At 33.3% G+C, this 20,925-nt stretch overlaps 1 protein-coding gene across 2 annotated transcripts in view; it reads left to right on the top strand.

Moving 5' to 3' along the window:
* LOC145277299 (protein phosphatase 1H-like) overlaps nucleotides 1-20,925 on the top strand; it is a 94,549-nt gene that overhangs the window by 48,022 nt on the left and 25,602 nt on the right. For both annotated transcript variants that reach the window (XM_080128807.1, XM_080128790.1), the window contains exons 3-6: nucleotides 6,398-6,493; nucleotides 7,628-7,747; nucleotides 11,162-11,274; nucleotides 15,358-15,442. In XM_080128807.1, coding sequence (XP_079984933.1) covers nucleotides 6,398-6,493; nucleotides 7,628-7,747; nucleotides 11,162-11,274; nucleotides 15,358-15,442 — 414 coding nt within the window. The remainder of the gene's footprint in view (nucleotides 1-6,397; nucleotides 6,494-7,627; nucleotides 7,748-11,161; nucleotides 11,275-15,357; nucleotides 15,443-20,925) is intronic.

The raw sequence follows: 20,925 nt of genomic DNA on the forward strand, positions 1-20,925 counted from the left end.
AAAAAAATCATCTCTAATTCATTTCATGTGACAATATATCATCCTTCTATTCTGAACATTTAAAAAAAATTATCTCATTCGTTTTATTTTGACAATAAACTATCCTTCTATTCTGAACATTTAAAAAAAATGATTTCTAATTCATTTCATGGGACAATATATCATCCTCCTAATCTTAAAATTTAAAAAAATCATCTCTAATTCATTTCATGTGACAATATATCATCCTTCTAATCTAAACATTTAAAAAAAATCATCTCTAATTCATTTAATGTGACAATATATCATCCTTCTATTCTGAACATTTAGAAAAAAATCATCTCTAATTCATTTCATGTGACAATATATCATCCTTCTATTCTCAACATTTAGAAAAAAATCATCTCTAATTCATTTCATGTGACAATATATCATCCTTCTAATCTAAACATTAAAAATAATCATCTCTAATTAATTTCATGTGACAATATATCATCCTTCTATTCTGAACATTTAGAAAAAAATCATCTCTAATTCATTTCATGTGACAATATATCATCCTTCTATTCTGAACATTTAGAAAAAATCATCTCTAATTAATTTCATGTGACAATATATCATCCTTCTATTCTGAACATTTAGAAAATAATCATCTCTAATTCATTTCATGTGACAATATATCATCCTTCTATTCTAAACATTTAAAAAAAATCATCTCTAATTCATTTAATGTGACAATATATCATCCTTCTATTCTGAACATTTAGAAAAAAATCATCTCTAATTCATTTCATGTGACAATATATCATCCTTCTATTCTCAACATTTAGAAAAAAATCATCTCTAATTCATTTCATGTGACAATATATCATCCTTCTAATCTGAACATTAAAAATAATTATCTCTAATTCATTTCATGTGACAATATATCATCCTTCTATTCTGAACATTTAGAAAAAAATCATCTCTAATTAATTTCATGTGACAATATATCATCCTTCTATTCTGAACATTTAGAAAAAAATCGTCTCTAATTCATTTCATGTGACAATATATCATCCTTCTATTCTGAACATTTAGAAAAAAATCATCTCTAATTAATTTCATGTGACAATATATCATCCTTCTATTCTGAACATTTAGAAAAAAATCATCTCTAATTCATTTCATGTGACAATATATCATCCTTCTATTCTGAACATTTAAAAAAAAATTATCTCATTCGTTTCATTTTGACAATATATCATCCTTCTATTCTGAACATTTAGAAAAAAATCATCTCTAATTCATTTCATGTGACAATATATCATCCTTCTATTCTGAACATTTAGAAAAAAATCATCTCTAATTAATTTCATGTGACAATATATCATCCTTCTAATCTAAACATTTAAAAAAAATCATCTCTAATTCATTTCATGTGACAATATATCATCCTTCTATTCTGAACATTTAGAAAAAAATCATCTCTAATTAATTTCATGTGACAATATATCATCCTTCTATTCTGAACATTTAAAAAAAATTATCTCATTCGTTTCATTTTGACAATAAACTATCCTTCTATTCTGAACATTTAAAAAAAAATGATCTCTAATTCATTTCATGGGACAATATATCATCCTTCTAATCTTAAAATTTAAAAAAATTATCTCTAATTAATTTCATGTGACAATATATCATCCTTCTATTCTGAACATTTAAAAAATAATCATCTCTAATTCATTTCATGTGAGCAATATTTCATCCTTCTAATCCGAACATTAAAAAAATTATCTCATTCGTTTCATTTTGACAATATATCATCCTTCTATTCTGAACATTAAAAAAAATCATCTCTAATTCATTTCATTGTGACAATATATCATCCTTCTAATCTAAACATTTAAAAATAATCATCTCTAATTCATTTCATTTTGACAATATATCATCCTTCTAATCTGAACATTTAAAAAATAATCATCTCTAATTCATTTCATGTGACAATATATCATCCTTCTAATCTAAACATTTAAAAAATAATCATCTCTAATTCATTTCATTTTGACAATATATCATCCTTCTAATCTAAACATTTAAAAAAAATCATCTCTAATTCATTTCATGTGACAATATATCATCCTTCTAATCTAAACATTTAAAAAAAATCATCTCTAATTCATTTCATTTTGACAATATATCATCCTTCTATTCTGAACATTTAGAAAAAAATCATCTCTAATTCATTTCATGTGACAATATATCATCCTTCTATTTTAAAATTTCGAAAAAAATCATCTCTAATTCATTTCATGTGACAATATATCATCCTTCTATTCTGGACATTTTGAAAAAAATCATCTCTAATTCATTTCATGTGACAATATATCATCCTTCTATTCTGAACATTTAGAAAAAAATCATCTCTAATTCATTTCATGTGACAATATATCATCCTTCTATTCTGAACATTTAGAAAAAAATCATCTCTAATTCATTTCATGTGACAATATATCATCCTTCTATTCTGAACATTTAGAAAGAAATCATCTCTAATTCATTTCCTGTGACAATATATCATCCTTCTATTCTGAACATTTAGAAAAAAATCATCTCTAATTCATTTCATGTGACAATATATCATCCTTCTAATCTGAACATTTAAAAAAATCATCTCTAATTCATTTCATGTTACAATATATCATCCTTCTAATCTGAACATTTTAAAAAATCATCTCTAATTCATTTCATGTGACAATATATCATCCTTCTAATCTGAACATTTAGAAAAAAATCATCTCTAATTCATTTCATGTGACAATATATCATCCTTCTATTCTGAACATTTAGAAAAAAATCATCTCTAATTCATTTCATGTGACAATATATCATCCTTCTATTCTGAACATTTAAAAAAAATTATCTCATTCGTTTCATTTTGACAATATATCATCCTTCTATTCTGAACATTTAGAAAAAAATCATTTCTAATTCATTTCATGTGACAATATATCATCCTTCTAATCTGAACATTTAAAAAAATCATTTCTAATTCATTTCATGTGACAATATATCATCCTTCTAATCTAAACATTTTAAAAAAATCATCTCTAATTCATTTCATGTGACAATATATCATCCTTCTATTCTGAACATTTAGAAAAAAATCATCTCTAATTCATTTCATGTGACAATATATCATCCTTCTATTCTGAACATTTAGAAAAAAATCATCTGTAATTCATTTCATGTGACAATATATCATCCTTCTAATCTGAACATTAAAAATAATCATCTCTAATTCATTTCATGTGACAATATATCATCCTTCTATTCTGAACATTTAGAAAAAAATCATCTCTAATTAATTTCATGTGACAATATATCATCCTTCTAATCTGAACATTAAAAATTATCATCTCTAATTCATTTCATGTGACAATATATCATCCTTCTATTCTGAACATTTAGAAAAAAATTATCTCATTCGTTTCATTTTGACAATATATCATCCTTCTATTCTGAACATTTAGAAAAAAATCATCTCTAATTCATTTCATGTGACAATATATCATCCTTCTATTCTGAACATTTAGAAAAAAATCATCTCTAATTCATTTCATGTGACAATATATCATCCTTCTATTCTGAACATTAAAAATAATCATCTCTAATTCATTTCATGTGACAATATATCATCCTTCTTATCTGAACATTTAGAAAAAATCATCTCTAATTCATTTCATGTGACAATATATCATCCTTCTAATCTGAACATTTTAAAAAAATCACTGTTTAAGACTTTGATTTTCTGGTAACACCATGTCATTAAAAAAAAAATGAAAAGCACAAACTCATACCATCGAAACTGAGTTGTTTTGTAGTTTTTAAGAAATAAATGTTTATATAAAAAAAAAATCTGTGTCGGTTTTACTTCTTAAATTACAAGATTATTGTTTCTAAGGAAAGTTTGCTTCACTTAAAAAGAGTTTTTTCATGTTTTTTTTTTAAAATTACATTTTCACCCCAAACAAGACACATTGCCACTTTCTTTCATGTAGGGGCCTACTATCAGGGACATAAGTATCAGGGGTACTGTGTAGGGAGTTGGGCAGCAAGATATCGGTTCACATTACACTTGAACTTCTGCATGTCAATACAGTTGGGGAAGCAGGAACCCGATAGGGAATTGCAAAGTCTAGCGGTTCTGGGGAAGAAACTACTGGAGTAGAAAGCTCTCTTACATCTAGGGATCTCAACTTTGAAGGGGTGGGATTTAGCTGCTTGTCGGGTTTGTTGGAGGTATTTACGTCAAGGGGGCACAAGTGCTTGCAGTTCGTCAGAACATTCACCGTTAAAGTACTTGTAGAACAGACAGAGGGATGCAACATTTTGTCGATGGGACAGAGGCTGAAGCTTAGATGACAGTTCAGGACCTATCAGATTGGCGACTCTCTTTTGACCCTTGTCTAGGAGCAAGAGACTAGTGGCAGATGCACCATCCCAAATATGACAACAATGCTCCATACATGGGCGAATGATGGCCTTATAGAGGTACAGGATACTTTCGGGCATTAGTAGTTTTCTAGCACGGTAGAAAGAACCTACCTTCTTCGCAGTGGTCCTGGAAATACTCTCAATGTAATTGTTCCAGCTCATGTTTCCTGTGAACATTAGGCCGAGGAGTTTAAAAGATGAACTTTCAGATAAAGAGTCATTGGCCATTGGTATTGGTGGTAGAGAAGGTTTCTTGTAATTATTGAAGGAAACAAGTTTAGTCTTGACAGCATTGAATGTGATCATCCATTGTTGTCCCCATTCCACTACAGATTGAAGGTTTGTCCTCTAGTGTTTCTGCCATTTTTTTAGATATGTGTTCATTTGTTTTCATGTTGTGTCTGTTATAGAGCATGGTGTCATCAGCATATATACCCATCTCGCAGGCAATTTTGCCAGTGAGGTCATTTATGAATATTAGGAATAATAGAGGTCCAAGGATAGACCCCTGAGGCACTCCTGCATTTATATCATATTGTTTAGATGTACGACTGCTGCGGACAACTTGGACTTTTCTCTTATCTAAGAAGGATCTAATTATGTTAAGTATTCTTCCAGTGATACCATATGATCTGATTTTCCTGAGAAGACCTTCATGCCATACCCTGTCAAAAGCCTTAGATATATCTAGAGCTACCGCTCTACCCTCCCCCGCTTTGTCCAGTGAATGGTATATAAGTTCTGAGATTACAGTTAGGATGTTTGCTATGGAACGGGCATGTCTAAATCCATATTGTTGGTCAGTCAGAAGTTTAGTATCTATAAAGTGATGGACTAGAGCTTGGTTAATTATGGTCTCAAATATTTTGGCGAAAAGTGGGAGGAGGCTAATGGGGCGATATTTTACCGGGTTAGTTCTTTCGCCAGAGTTCTTGAAAGCTGGTACTACAGAAGCAGTTTTCCAGCAGGCAGGAAAGCAAGATTCATTAAAGCATTTGTTGTAACGTTTGAAGAGAAGTTGAGCTACTTCGACGGAACACTTTTTTAATAGCAAAGCCGGGATGAGATCAGGTCCACATGCTTTTGCAGTGTCAAGATGTTTTATGATGGCATAAAAAAAAGGGTGATTTTCAGATCGTCTAGTGTGGCGTCTGTCCGCAAAGGAAAGTCAGGGAGAGGGTGGTTAGCAGGGTCCAGTGTGGAGTTGGAGGCAAACTGACTGGTGAGCATGTTAGCCTTCTCAGTTGCAGAGCAAATAACCTCATGGTTGTTGGATAGTGGATATTGAACAACAGAATCTAGCTTTTGAACATCTTCATTTCCAATGATCAATTGACTGCGAATAACAGTTCAATGCACATGGTAAATTACAGATTTCACACCTCCAAGAATTGGCTATCAACCAATTGGCAATCCACTGAATCATTTCAGAATTGTTAGCTTCATGACAAGTTGGAATATTATTTCCTCAGTCTGCATGAAATCATTGTCACAAACATCATTTACAAGACATGTTGAATGCAGCAGACATTTTCTTTCTCGCCACCCCATGTCTTCACATTACCCACTATATTATTTAGTTTAGTGGTTAGAGTAGAGTAAAATACTTCCCACACAAGCATCAAACAAATGAGTCATAGTTTCTTAACTGTTTTCTTTTTAAAGACCATTTTTTTAGCTTGTTATTATAAAAGATGCATTGTGTCCATCGATCTTCAGATGATTACCCCTGTACATAACTCACTTTTACATGGAGCTAGCTCTGTACTAATCTTTTGTTAATATATTGAATCAGGAAGGATAAACCATGCATTCTGACAATATGTAAAATATAAAGTTGAATGTATGAATATGTTTGTTATAAAAAAAGAAAATTATATAGAAAGATATAAACTGACATAATCAGTGTTTGAAAAATATGACTATTGATTTTTCTTTTCAGAACAAAATCGAGTTTACATATTTTGGCATTTTTGATGGGCATGGTGGATACGGTGCTGCCGTTATGGCATCACAGAATTTACATATTTATCTTATGGTAAGTACTCCTGTATTGTTTGTCATTTTTATTTTACTTTTTCTTTTGTGTGTGTGTGTGTGTGTGGAAATAGAATGACAGAAAAAAAAAGACAAAAAAGAGGACAAAAATAATGTATCAATCAGTGGGATTTTTTTTTTTTTTTTTTTTTTTTTCAGGTAGATGTTATTGTTACATATTAGAGACCCTATGATGATTATGTTACCTAGTGAGACTTTTGACAAGAGTCATATTTGGTGCATGTCAGGATGACCTTAATCTACAAACAACCGTTTCCAGAGACAGGTGATGTAAGGTTGAGGCAAAGGTCAAAACATGGTAGACAATACAAAGTTGAACAATGATAAATGATATCACATTTGTTAAGTGGCTTCATGCCTTGACTGGAATAGTTGCTATAAAAAAGGTGGAAATTTATGTTCTTCTTGCTTGTAGAAATGATAATTTTGTAAGCCTTACTACTTCCATGCTGGCTCATGAAAAATTGGAAGCGTGTTCTTCGTTTATGACACGAGCACTAGAAGATTACTCTTCAGGGCCAACAAGCTCCCTTTATCCAGTTTGTTTTACAACGGTCTCTCTTTCCCAAATCACAACTGAGGAACTCATTCATCCCCTATATGGTAATTCTCCAGAACATCAGAGGGAGACTACACCATGCTGGAACTGTGCAAAGCCGAGGCATTGATCTTTCTGGTGTATTATATATACTTTTTTATCGGAATATATGTATATATACAGCGCCTAGTATTCTTCCCTCTAAATGCTAGACTCCTCTTCCTGCTTCCTTGACTGTACTAACATGCAGAAGTTTAAATGCAATGCAAACAGACATCCCGCTTCTCAACTCCCTACATAATGCCCCTGTATACGTGGTCGCAAATAGTAGTCTCTTACATCCAAGTGGTAATATGCCTTGTTTGGGGTGGATAAAAGTAAAAAAAAATATTCTCTAATGATCACTAATCTGGTACTGGCCAGGCTCAACATTGCTTAACTTTGTTAATGTAGCAAGAACTGGTCGGTCAACTTGATTATAAAACTCTAAAAAAGTTACACTCCGCACTATGATAAAGCATTTAATTTTATAAAGGGAATCTTTACAAAGTGACCATTTCTTTTTCTTTTTTGCAGAAGCACCTGACCAAAATTCTCGACTTGGATTTGTTTTCTAACAAGTGCAATTCCTTCTTCCATACAATCAATACGGATGACCTTATTGTTGGTTCTTTGGAATCTTCATTCTTTGAAATGGTAAGTAAAATTCTATTATCTTTAAAAACAAAAATGGACATATTTTGTATCGTTATACAAGTTTCAATATCGAAACACTATCTTTGTTGCAATGAAGATTTTATGTTTGAAAAAAAGTTGAAAGTTCATTCTTGAAGATATTTTAAAGTGCCTGCAAAATTTGCAATAAAAACTTATTTAAATTTTATTACGTTTTTAAATTAAATTATTAGAAGTGTAGAACATTCATGGATTCTCATTCAATCTTAGACAAAGTGCTAGTATATATATATATATATATATATATATATATATATATATATATATATAAAGGCAAAACGTGCACGAGAGTTTTTGCATGTCTAACTGTTATGGCTTGAACATAATAAGCCGGATACAAGTTTACTAATTGTTATAGCTTGCAATAAGCCACAAAGAAAGCAGAACAACGGAATAGAGTTTAAACAATGTATTACTGGAACAACAACGTAAAAAGGTTACAACTGAAAAGAGTAGTAAACGTCACCAAGCAGGCGAAGGTCGCTCTGGTGTTTAATCCACACCTGGGATCAAAAGGTTTATGGTTTATATAATGGATAGAACAGTCCATTTGGAGGGTGATTCCTCCACAACACTAACAAAGGCATTTTATACCGGGCTTCTCGGGGGAAGGTGGGGTTACTATCGCTTAGAAGTGTTTATAACCCTCCCTAGATAATAATATCTAGGATTTGCAAACGTGCATCGCGTCTAGATTTATTTATGTTGACTTTTACACAATTCTAGCTATTTCGGCCCCTCTTGTGTTGATTCGGCTTTCTTGTATAAAAGCGAAACTAATGTGAACCTAAGGTGTGGTTCTCGGCCTACAGGCCAAGAGCGTCCAGAAAGCAAATGCAAGTTTGGTCAATGTCAGTTTTATCGTCATATCAGACAATTGCTTCATTTGGACACTCCCCTAATAAAGGCGAGCTGGTTTTCTTCAACACGTTGAGGAAACAAAACCAGACAAAGTTGGGTAAAAAAACAAACCTAAAAGAACTATCCCGCAGTTAAAATTAAGTGCGGAATTTCATTTTGTTTGACTTAATTAGATTTGCCGCACACCTGCCATTTATAAACGTTAAATTAAAACTTTTTTTATTTTATTTTTTTTTTATTGTACATTGTCTTTTTATATCATGTTCGGTGATTTTTTTTTTTTGATTTCCGATTCTTTTTTTTTTTTTTTTACAGAAGTTTAACATAGGGTTTGGATCTACCCCCCCCCCAACACACATACCTACAAAAAGATTTTTCACGGTTTTCTTTTTTTGTTTTTGTTCGTTCTTTTAATATTTGTTTTCAATCCTACTTTCCTACCAAAACTTTTTTCTTTTTTGATCTACCCCCCCCTACAAACACCTGGGCAACACCGGGTACCCCCTCTAGGCGATATATATAAAAGCGAAAATGTGTGTGTGTGTGTGTGTGTGTATGTATGTGTGTGCACTTTTTCTGTATGGCCGCAAAAGGCTTTTTTCGGCGGGCTTCTCAAAACTTTTAGAAACTTAAAACTTTTTATATGCTGTCTAAATCATAATATCTATGACTTAAGAATGGGGGGTCGCATCTATCTTTAATTTGCCCAACTTTTATGCACTATTTTCGATGTTTTTTTGGATTGTATAAAAGTGAAACTAATTCGAAGCTTAAGGCATCATTCCCAGCGCGATCGCCAGGAACGTCCAAAAGCAATCAGCTTTGATCAATGCAGAGTTTCTCCTTATATCAGACAATTGCTATTCAGTTTGGACAATCCCCTTTAAATGGAGAGCAGGTCCCCACCCCATCATCTTGGGGAAGCCAAAGTTGGGGAAACAAACCCCCAAAAACTGCCCTGCAGTAAATAAAAAACTGACCTGCAGTAAATAAAAAACTGCCCCACAGTGAAAGTTAACTCTGCTACTAATATTTGACCTCATTAAGTGTGGGCATCTGTCAATTGTTAATACTTAAATAAATTCAAACGTCTTTCAGTTACTATTTCTTGCTGGCCGAGCGGTTAACATCTCACGTTTTTTTCACTTCATTTTCTAACATAGCCTCAAGGCTTCGGGTTCGATCCTTCCTATCTACCAAAACTATTTTTTAACCCCCCCCCCCCGCCAACACAAACCGGCAACGATTTTTTTAAGAAGTTTTAGGGTTATTACTTCGCTTAATCTTTTGTTTTGATTGACCCACCCCCACCGAGCACACATACCTCTAAAAACTCGGGCAACGCCGGGTACCCTGCCAGTATATATATAAAGGGCAAAATGTGTGTGTTTGTATGTCTGCCAAAAACTTTCGACACACACGACGGTTCCTCACAAAACTGGTATTGTTTTGAAGCTCCATGTCTCGGACAACAAATATCGAAAAATTGGCCGAAAACATTCATTTCTTCACCTTCAACTCGGCCATTTTTTTACAAGGAGAGGGTCGCTTTTTTTTTTTGCCAACATTGGGTTGACTACGCTTAATTTCAACGCTCTCGATTTCCGGTTGCATGATGAAGATATCAGCTAAGACGTGAGGTTTTATTTTTTCTCCTTCGCGTTATGAGTTTGAGCCTGGCTGCCTACTGCCACCTTTTTTTTTTTTGCACCTCTCTCCACCCAAACTGCCTGTTGTTTTGATTTCACCCCCCCCCCCTCGCTACCACCTTTTTTATCCCATCTCAACATACCCGGCCAACACTGGAGATCTCAACTAGTACTATATAAAGTAAAGTCAAGTGTTCACCTATAGTTTTGTGATTAATGACATTTTTTTGCTACAATCTATGCAAAAAATCTGTTTTGTAGGTGATCTAACCCAAATATTTAACAAAAAAATTTTTAATAAATTTTATATTTAATCCTGATTAACACATTGATTTTTTTTTCTTTTTTAATTTGAGGCAGAATTTTTTTGTTTTGGTCAAAGCGAAAAATAAATTGAGTTAAACTTTTTCTAAATGACATCTTTGTTATTACTTTCTTTCCAACTTTTGACTTAGGTGTGCGAGTTCTGGAGAGTTCCAGAATGGATTGCTTTGGCCTGCTTAATTTTATGGACGTTTTACTTAAAATATTACCCAAAAAATGTATACAGAGTCACTTTTAACAGTAACAAAAACTTTGCATTTGCAGAACACGATACCACAGGACTGCCTCCGTTACTAACTACAATAACGTCAATAAACATTTTTAAAAAGCAGTTCTTTTAAGTAATCAAATCCTATTCTTTCTACTCCTCATTTTCAATCATCTCATAGTATTATTCATCAATTCAATTTACAACTTCGTTAACAATTACCCTCAAGTGGCATTTGTATAAAAAACAAAAATTAAATCTCGTTTTTAGAATTCCATGAAAATCTTTGATTAAACATATTTCGATGCAGGTGTTTCCTTTTTTATCTTTCAGGATAATCTGATTTATGAAGAACGTCATTCCTGTCCGAAAACAGGAGGATGTACAGCTTTAGTGTCCGTACTTCTACAAGATAAATTATATGTAGCACAAGCAGGAGATAGCCGGTAAGTAGTTGAAAATTTTCCATTGGATTGACACTATTTTGAACTATTGCACAATGCACATAGTCTGCTACTAAAACTTTGAATTGCCAGACTGAGTTATCTCCCTTATTACATAACTCTTATAAATTAAAGACACATAATGGCTTAAAATGGCGTTGAACAAATGTATAATTACTCAAATTCGAGCAGAAGATAGTCGGTTAGTCAAAAATTTGTAATTTATTTATTTACTAGTGTGATGGGGAAAACTAAATTAAAAAAAAATCATAATCACTGCATTCTCTTTATGATTAAGTGGTTGCAGGGGTGGGGAAGAATCGGTTTTGCATAAAGTATTTAAGTAGGGATGGATATTAAAAGTGAAAGTAATTTCAGTATTTGGTGTTTATTTATATTCAGATACTGAAATATCAGTTGAAAATAAAATAACTTCTGAATATACTTATCAGTTGAAAATATTAGTGTACACCATAAATTACATTTGTGTCAGAAAAGTTGTATTAGTGTACATAAATTACAGAAAATTATTAAGTAAAAAATTTTCAGTAAAAACATAAAATTTGTTTTTTGTTTTTCTAATTCTCCATTGGATTTCCGTTATTTTGAGCCATTACACACATACTGTATAGGAAAATTTTGAATTACCAAACTGAGTTATCTCCCTGTTTCTTGTAAATTGTGGGGGACCTGTTGTGCAGTTTAGTTACCGGTTGTATAGCTGGATCCTCTCTTTGTAGGCTGTGTGCATAAACCGGTTACTAGCATAGACTGCGTGTTCGATAAGATGGATAGTTGGAGATCGACATTGCTAGAACAGCATGATAAAAACAATCAAAAGTATTTGGGGGGGGGAGGGGGTTACAAGGTAGTCACCACTTATCAAGGCCCGGAAGCCACTCGGCCATAAGGACTATTGTGTGTACAGTACGTTAGTGTTGGAGATTTGATAAAGTGTCTTACTTAAGGAGGTGGTTCATCAGGAATTTGTTCACATTGGACTTGAAGATATCCAGGTTGTAGTCAGGTGGGAAACAGGCAACCGGAACAGAGTTTCACAGGTGTGCACTTCTAACTTCTAAGAAAGAAGCTTTGTTCATGGAATCTACGTTTTGATTTTGGCGCAGATAAGGAGTGGGGAAAATTTTTTACAGTGGTTTCAGCTAGACGGGTGTTTATCGTGAAAGATTGGCGAGGGGAGAACTAGAGGTTAGAGTTCAGACGAGCACCTGACATGGTAGTAACGATTAAACAAAGACAGGCTCGCAACGTCTCTCCTGTGGGAGAGAGGTTGCAGGGAAGAGAAAAGGGCATCACCCACTAGACCACAAAGTCTATTTTGTACTCTGTCAAGGCAGGATAGGCTGTTTTTAGCAGCTCCTTCCCAGATGTGGCAGCTGTACTCCATCCTTGGATGTACTTGGCTTTTATACAGATAGAGAATTGCATCAGGGGTGAGATATCTTCTGGAGCGGTAGAAGGATCCTACCATTTTTCCAGCGATCTTGGCAACTGACTTGATGTACGTATTCCATTTCAGGTCAGGGGTAAAGGTCAAGCCCAGAAGCTTATCAAAACATGGAGCTTCCCCTAGACGAGAGCCACCCATATCAATTGATGCCAGATGGGGATCAGAGCATTGATGATGTAAAGATAGGAGCTTGGTTTTAGATGCATTAAAAGTAACCAGCCATCTGCTCCTCTACTGTACCACATGCTCAAGATCAGAGAAGAGAGAATCTGAGAGAACTTTGTCATTTACGGCCTTTGATGTGTTGCCATAGATGGTCGTTTCATCAGCATAGATGCCAACGAATGATTTAAGTATGTGTTTTGGGAGATCATTGATGTATATCAGAAGAGAGTTGGGCCTAGGATGGACCCCTGAAGGACTCCAGCATTAATATTGATTTACAAGTACATTTAAGAAGACGTTAAAAAGAATAACATTAAGAAGGATAACGTAAAAGTCGAGTTACATGTATACATACAAGATGTTTTATTTAACTAGAGAAGGTGAGAACTTTAAGAGCGTTTTGTGTGCACACGTGCATGTGAATATATATCATGTGTGAAGTTAATTGTTCTTGTAAATATGAGCTCACGACACGCACACGTATGAAGTCAGAATGTTCGTTGAAGTCTGTGCGTGCGTGTATAAATACGAGAATTTGTAGTACATGTTGAAAGTTCCTTGTGTGTGTAAGAATTTACCTTAAGAAGGTAATGCCCTGTCGAGGCGTTGATGTGATTCACATGCCACTCACATTGGAGGTTCGAATCAAAGGAAAAAAACGTGTTGTCAACTCAATGTCTCGAGTGGGAAGAGAAAGAGAAAACAGAAGAGGAAATGGAGAGCGCCACCTGTTGGGCAAAGCAGAGGTTACCATAAGGGCGACAACCGATGCATTCTTTTGGATGTGTGTACGGTTTGCTTAAATGCATATTAGATTAAAAGGCATGTTCCTATAATACTCCCCCACCAATTAGTCAGAGACTAGAGGAGTAAAAAGGTTTATGATGGGAAAATATCACAAAGAGAGTTCAAAAGTTTGTGTAACTGTGGAATGGTCACAGAAATGATTCATGAGTTATGAGCACGAGTGTTGCGGTCATAGACTGTATTGCCACAGAGTCTATGAAGCGTGCACAAGGATTAACACAGTGGGTTGAAGTTAGTTCGTGTCGGCCGTGAATGTGTCGACTACATGCTTACGGTCACAAGTAGGTCTGCAAGGAAATTGGTGCATATGTAGAGAACTGTGTCGGCGTTGTTCAGGTAATCAGCGGGTCGGTACAGATCTGAACGCCCAGGAATGAATGTCTTAAAAGTATGCGTGATGCAACTTACTCATGTTGGCTGGGAAACTTCAGTGAGATGAGTCGTTGTGAGATCTAGAAGTTTACAGTGTTTGGTGAGCATCTCTGTGAGTTAATGTCAGAAAGAGTTGATATGCTGTAAGGTGTTGCTGAGGGTTGATATGCCATAACAAGTTGAGCTTGACTTACTTTAAACATTAATATGAAGTAAAAAAAAAACTCAGTATTGTTGAGATGATTTTTTGACGAGACAACACGAGTTGTGCATGTGTATATGCACATGCCAATTCTTGTTCCCTTTGTGTGAACGCATGGAGATGAAATTATTGCTTGTTTTTTTAAAGTTGCATGATTGCTTGTTGTTGCTTGCTTCTTCCATTTTATGACGAAAATTGGAGTTAAAACAGCGTGAGAATCGCTATTTAAGTTTTTCTGGTGGCTTGTTGCCACACGATTTCCATTATGAACTTGAAAAGCTGAATAATTTTTTATATATATATATATATGCACACATGGCGGAAAAAATATAATTATTTATATAGACAGTGAAAATAAAGTTTGAGGGTTGCACAAAATGTTTTTTTTTTTCTGCGCACACGTGCCAAAAAAAAATGTGTGTGTCTATTAGTGTGCATGATTTTGACGCCGTTTTTACTACACACGTGCGTTCAGTATAATGGAAAATATGAAGAAGAAATGTTTTAATTTATTACTAAAATTCTCAATTTTTGTGTACTGATATATTTTTGTGTACTCTTATTCTTTTCAAACAAGGCATATAGCCACTTGAACTTTGATGATGTAGGAAGTTGAGCAGTGAGATGCTCGTTCACATTTAAACTTCTGCATTTTGGTTACAAGTATGGGAGTAGGAAATCGAGGGGATTTAAAAGTCTAGAATTCTAAGGTAAGAAACTATTAGAGTAGAAGGTTTTGCTGCATTTAAAGACCTCAACAGTGAAGGGGTGGCATTTTGCTGCTTGTCAGGTTAATTGCGAGTATATATGTTGAGGGGGGCACAGGTGTTATGAGTTCATCAGAAAAAAAAAGATTGTATTGTGATAACACAAATTGAGATACTTACAGGTATGAACCTGTTTCTTATAACCTATGTGTGAACTCAACCCAAAAGAAAACAATGTTAAAAAGTGGGATAATATATTCATCTTTTGCAGGGTGTTTTTTCGATTGCCGATATATGTGTGAAAGTATATTGATGAATAAACACTATATTTGTTTATCTTTTTGTTTTGTCTTTTGTTTTAGGGCCATTGTAATTCGGAAAGATGAAATAATTTGTTTATCCAAAGACTTTACACCAGAAACAGAACGAGAACGAATTCTTCAAGTTGTAAGTGAAATCTGTTTTCATATCATGAAATGCAGTTTGTAGTTTGCAAGAAATCGGATTGCAGCAAAAATAAGTTTAAAAATGGAAAATTTCATGTGAGTTTAGATGAAACAAATAAATAAAATTTTCCATTAAATAAAAAGTTAGGGGGTGTGCATACAGGAAGTTGCATCATAACAGGAAATTGACATGGAAGAGAAGCAAGATCTGTTTTCGATTCGAAAGAGGAAGTTCTTGTTCATCTAGATGTACTTGCTGAAAATTGTTGTCAAGAGTAAATCAAATCCCAGAGCAAATAATGGAATTATTTGTTGTTTTTCTTAATTATTTCCATTAATTCAGTCGCAATGAGAAAGTGAATTTTATCTTTTTCTTATTGGATAATTTTGTCTAAATGATTTCAAATAATAAATGTTGCAAGATTTGACTGTGGATCTTTCTTTTTGGGAAAGAGAGAGGGTTATTTGTTAGTGACGTGACTGTGTCGGTTATTGTAGTGATGTTCTGAGACATAGGACGAATATATAAAAAATAGATCAACAATAATAAGGACATAAATTAAAGAGCGATTTATCAAACCCATCCCTTGCAAACTGCTACAATATATCAACTATATTAAAAGATTTCAGCTGTCTACAGGATTAGCAGCTGTCCAGATAATCTACTGGGATCGGAGAATTGATTCCCATAGGGTTATAATTAGACATTATCCTTAAGTGGATTTTAACCTTAATAAATAGTTACTTATCAATTTAAAAAAAAAAAAAATTGTGGTAAAACTTAAAAATCAGGAAATCCTGTTCATGCTAAAAAGTGATTATATTTTAAGAATTACAAGTGAATTTTTTAACTTGTTGATAACAAAAATCTGTTTTTATCTGAGTCATGCTGATGATAACATATTAATAGTCATCATGGCACAACAACAAAAAAAAAAGGAGAGAGAACAAACTATTGCTACATGTTATCTACACAACAGGACCTCAGCTTGTGATGCTTCGTCATTCGAATAATTTGCTGGGATTGAAAAATTGATCCTCCATACTCTCTTTTTTATTTATTTTTTTTTTTTTTTATGTTTTAATTTCACATTTTATCATGTAGCAATTTGAAGTTGCATTTTTTTTTTTTAAATAAAAATATCAGAGGGTTATATAGAAATATAAACTTCAGGGATATCATTTAATATTAAATGAATTTGGTTAATTGAACCCCAACTAAAAATTGAACACATCTAAATATTTGATGCTCAATCGATAGCAATACAAAGATTTAAAAAATTGAACTAAGAAAAAAATTGCGCACGGGTTTATGCAGAGTTCTTTGATCCCCACCAGATATTTTGTTGTCTTGTTGACGTATAAATAGTTGTCTCATTGAGTGTTACATGAGAAGGGCTGTCCCCTTCTCATGTAAGTAAGAAGACAGACTAGATAAGTGAAAATAATATTAGGAAAAGGCTAGAATCGAACCCTGTAGGCAAGTGTTAAAAGATAATGGATAAACTGAAATCCTAGGAAAGCAGTTAATTATTTTAGAAATAACTAGATATTAAATATGCCAGTTAAAAGAATGGACAATGCAAGATAATGATTAAAAATAGGTTAGATATTGAATAATTAAAATTGGAAATTCTTTGTTTGCCAAAAGTGTGTTTTAACAGACATATGTAAAATCCACGTGAAAATTTAGTCACATTGGTTAAGAGCACAATTCTGATGTCACAAACAAAGAAGATTCTCGATATATTGAGATGAGGTTCTAAGTTAGAGAGAAGTGGTGACTACCTTGTAAAACAAAAAAAAAACAAAAATAGACAAGTAACCCTTACTCTAACCCTAACAATACACTGTTGTATAATTTTATGTTTTGAAGAGCAAAAAAGATGTGTTCCTCAACCAAACACCTGTCTTTTAAGGAGAGAGATTTAAGAGAGGAGACTAACAATGTTATGTAATCGTTGTGGCCGGTTGTTCAAAATGTCCAGTCTATATAATGTTAACCTTTATGGGTTGATAAACAGTGACTCCCTTGCAAAAGAAAAAAATGATAAAAAGCTTCAAACTGACCAAGAAACACAGCAAACTCAACATGACGAAGCATTCGTTCGGACTATGAGTAGTGAAGAACGTGAATATGCTTCCAAATTCAATTGTAAAAAAAAAAATGACTTTTAAAACAAACTAGACAAGTACTCGTCCAATAGTTTGATCCATGCACAAGTCTACTGAGACTTTAACAATACAAATAAATATAAACACAAATTCCATGGACAAAGCTTCTTTCCTAGAACCTGTGGAACTTTGTTCTGCTGGCCTGCTTTCCAGCTGACTACAATATGGTCATCTTCAAATCCAATGTAAGCAAGTTCTTGTTGACCCCCTCGCCTAAATAATTAATTTCTACCCCGTTTCCACCACTTACTAATAATATGCTGTTGTCTCAGTGACTACCGTACACATTAACTCTTATCCTCGAGAGGCTTTCAGACTCCCATATAAAAAGAAAAAAAAAGGCATAGAGCAGGAGTTATGGGCTGCATAGCATTTTTTCTGAAGAAGCAGTATTTACTTTTAATGCATATTTTTTTGTGCTCCACAAGCATTTATGAAAAGTTGACGTTTCTAACTACAAATAATCTAATAAATAATAATATAACCTTTTCTGAAGATTCCATTTAATAATACAGAACCAGCAGTGACAATAGAGATGTAGGCATGGAATAAAAATGAATGTTGAGAAGAATTTTTAATGATAAAACATTAAAAAAGAAAAGGAACAAGAGAAAAAAAACTGACTAGGACATTGAAATTATGTATTCATATTGTCACTACTAGTTTGGTATTGTTAGAGTGAGCTAGTTACATTATGGATGACTCTGTCAGATAACAATTACATCAGTTAGCTTTAATCTTGACAAAGGTTGAACTAAATGCAAATAGAAGTGACACAAAGTTTGGGAAATAAACCAGTTTCTCATGAACGATAAATGGACAAGAGACCTGAAGGTCAGTTAAAAAAAAACTAAAAACAAAGATTTCAGTTGACATGATGCATAGCATCACGGATATCAAGAGGACAGAGAAATGAGGGGTTTAGATCAGTCTATGAAACTCGTGTATGACACATTACCAATAATGCTATAATAACTGAAAGGAAAACTTTGATAATTGCCAAGAGTGAAATGACTCCCCCCAAAAGATCTCTTCACAGTGTCCATCTATTTAACCTTAATATGATAACAAATTTGTTAAAAGAATGCTAGTCTCTCTCTCATCTGTGACCACAGGAAAAAATAATAGAAGCATAAAACATTACTTACTGTCTAGCAAATATGGTGAAATGTGAAAGTTTATAGCTTACTAGCAGGGAGACCCGACGTTGCCCGGGATTGAATGATAGTCAACAAATATTTCACACTCCTATAGTTTTATTGTCATCAAAATCCGTGAAATCGCCAAGGAGAAAGCTTCACATGCCTTCATGCAGTAACTTAGTCCCAAAAATATGTTATTCTACATTGCACTCTAGAGAATCTACCATTTCTTTTATAAAATTATTTTATATAAACTTCTTTCCAGTTAACGAAAAAAAAAACATTAAGAAATTTACGTGCAGGGTTTGAACCTATGGACCACGTCCTGCAAAAAAAAAACAACAAAAAAAACGTAAATTTTCAAGTCTTATAAATTTTTTTGCAGTTAATGAAAAAAAAAATTAAGAAATTTATGTGCGGAGTTTGAACCACATCATGCAAAAAAAAAAAACACGCTATCAACTTACCCAAAGTAGAATTTTCACGGTTCGTTGTTCTCATTGTGGCTAAGCGCTTTTCTGATGATAGATAAATTAAAATAAGCTTCGATTATTGATTATCGGTAATTATTGGGGGTATTCTAAGACAAAACTTAACTAAGATCACTCGCAGACTTATACACTAAATTTCTGTAAATTTTGAAGAAAATCTGTTCAGCCATTTCGGAGTCTATAAGGAACGAGCTCACACACACAAAGTTGCATTTATAATTTATATTATAATTTATATTTTTTAAGGATATCCAATTCTTGTCAAGAATTCCCCCTTGTATTAAAAAAACAAAAATAAGGAAAAATCTGTATGATGTGCATATCCCTGACAAAACAAAAATATCATACTCCAAAAATCACATTTAAGTTTAACATTGTCCAGAGCATTTTAGTGTAAGTTCCATCTACCTTATTTTCAAGTTTTTTACAAACTATAAAGCAGCACCGTCTCTCCACTACGGCTTTAAAAGTTTTTATTGATCTGTACCGAGAAGGTAGATTTGCATATAACTTTCAGCTGATTAATTGCACTCCAAACCTTGACTATTCTGACATGGACATCTTTTTTGGTGGATGTAATGTGGTTGCTAAGATATTCAAAATCATCTACTTGTTTGAGTAGTGTTCTGTCTAGTGTTTCAATTGGGTCGTCGGGTTGGTGGAAGGACATTCTGTTTTAGTTGCAGCTGTATGCAGTCTAAGCATGAAAACTGACTTTTCCAGGATATGCAACTTTTGTGCATTAGTATTGTCATCAGCTAACAGAGCAATATCATCAGCATAGTCAACATCTTTGTTGGATATCGTCTGCTTCTTGCTGGCGACAATGTTAGGCCATGTTTCACATATTGATCGCTAGTGTTTCAGTACATAGTTGAGACAAATCACAAGTAAAAATTGAACCAGAATGTCACTTTGTAGTACACCAGCTTTGATTTCAAAGAAGTCGCTGTCAGTGTTCAGACAGCGCAACATAGCTCTAGTATTCTTATATAGGATCATTATGGTCAAAACGATTTCTTCTCTGAAACTTAAACTGAAAAGCACATCCAACCATTAGCCGTTTGTATAGTCGGTTGCCCATGATCTCTTCAGTAAAAAGAGAAAGAACATAATATGCTGAACATTGCTATAGGAGAAAAGATGAGGTTGTCAGTGATGTGGTACTGTGGAATCTGAAATATAAAACTGCTAAAGTAGGAAAACCTGTCAAGATGTATACAAAATTATTGACTGAAGATACTGGCTTACAACTTGAAGATCTTCCTAAGACCATGGAAGATAGACCTGTGGAGGGAAAGAGTTAATTTAATCTGAGCAACCTGCTTGATATGATGATGAAAAATCATGTAAATTGATCAAGTAATTTTATTTTTATAAAGAAAATACTTTTTTAGTGATTTATAAGAATTGTTAGGCATTACAACATAAATCTTGTCAGTTTGAATTATCTTCCTTTGTTTCTTGACTTAGTTTTAAAATGACAGGCAAGATAGTCTCTCTTTAGTTACTCATAAAATTTGATTTTCTTTTTTAAAAATAAAACTACTTGATCAGTTTACATGATTTTTAGAATATGATATTTTCGTTTTCTCATATGTACATTATGTAGATTTTTCTTTATTTTTGTGCCTTAATATAGGGTAAATTCTGGACAAAAGTTGGATATCCTTACA

This window comes from Euprymna scolopes, chromosome 1 (genome assembly GCF_053919585.1).
Source record: "Euprymna scolopes isolate OS-2025 chromosome 1, ASM5391958v1, whole genome shotgun sequence".
NCBI classification, from domain to species: Eukaryota; Metazoa; Mollusca; class Cephalopoda; order Sepiida; family Sepiolidae; genus Euprymna; species Euprymna scolopes.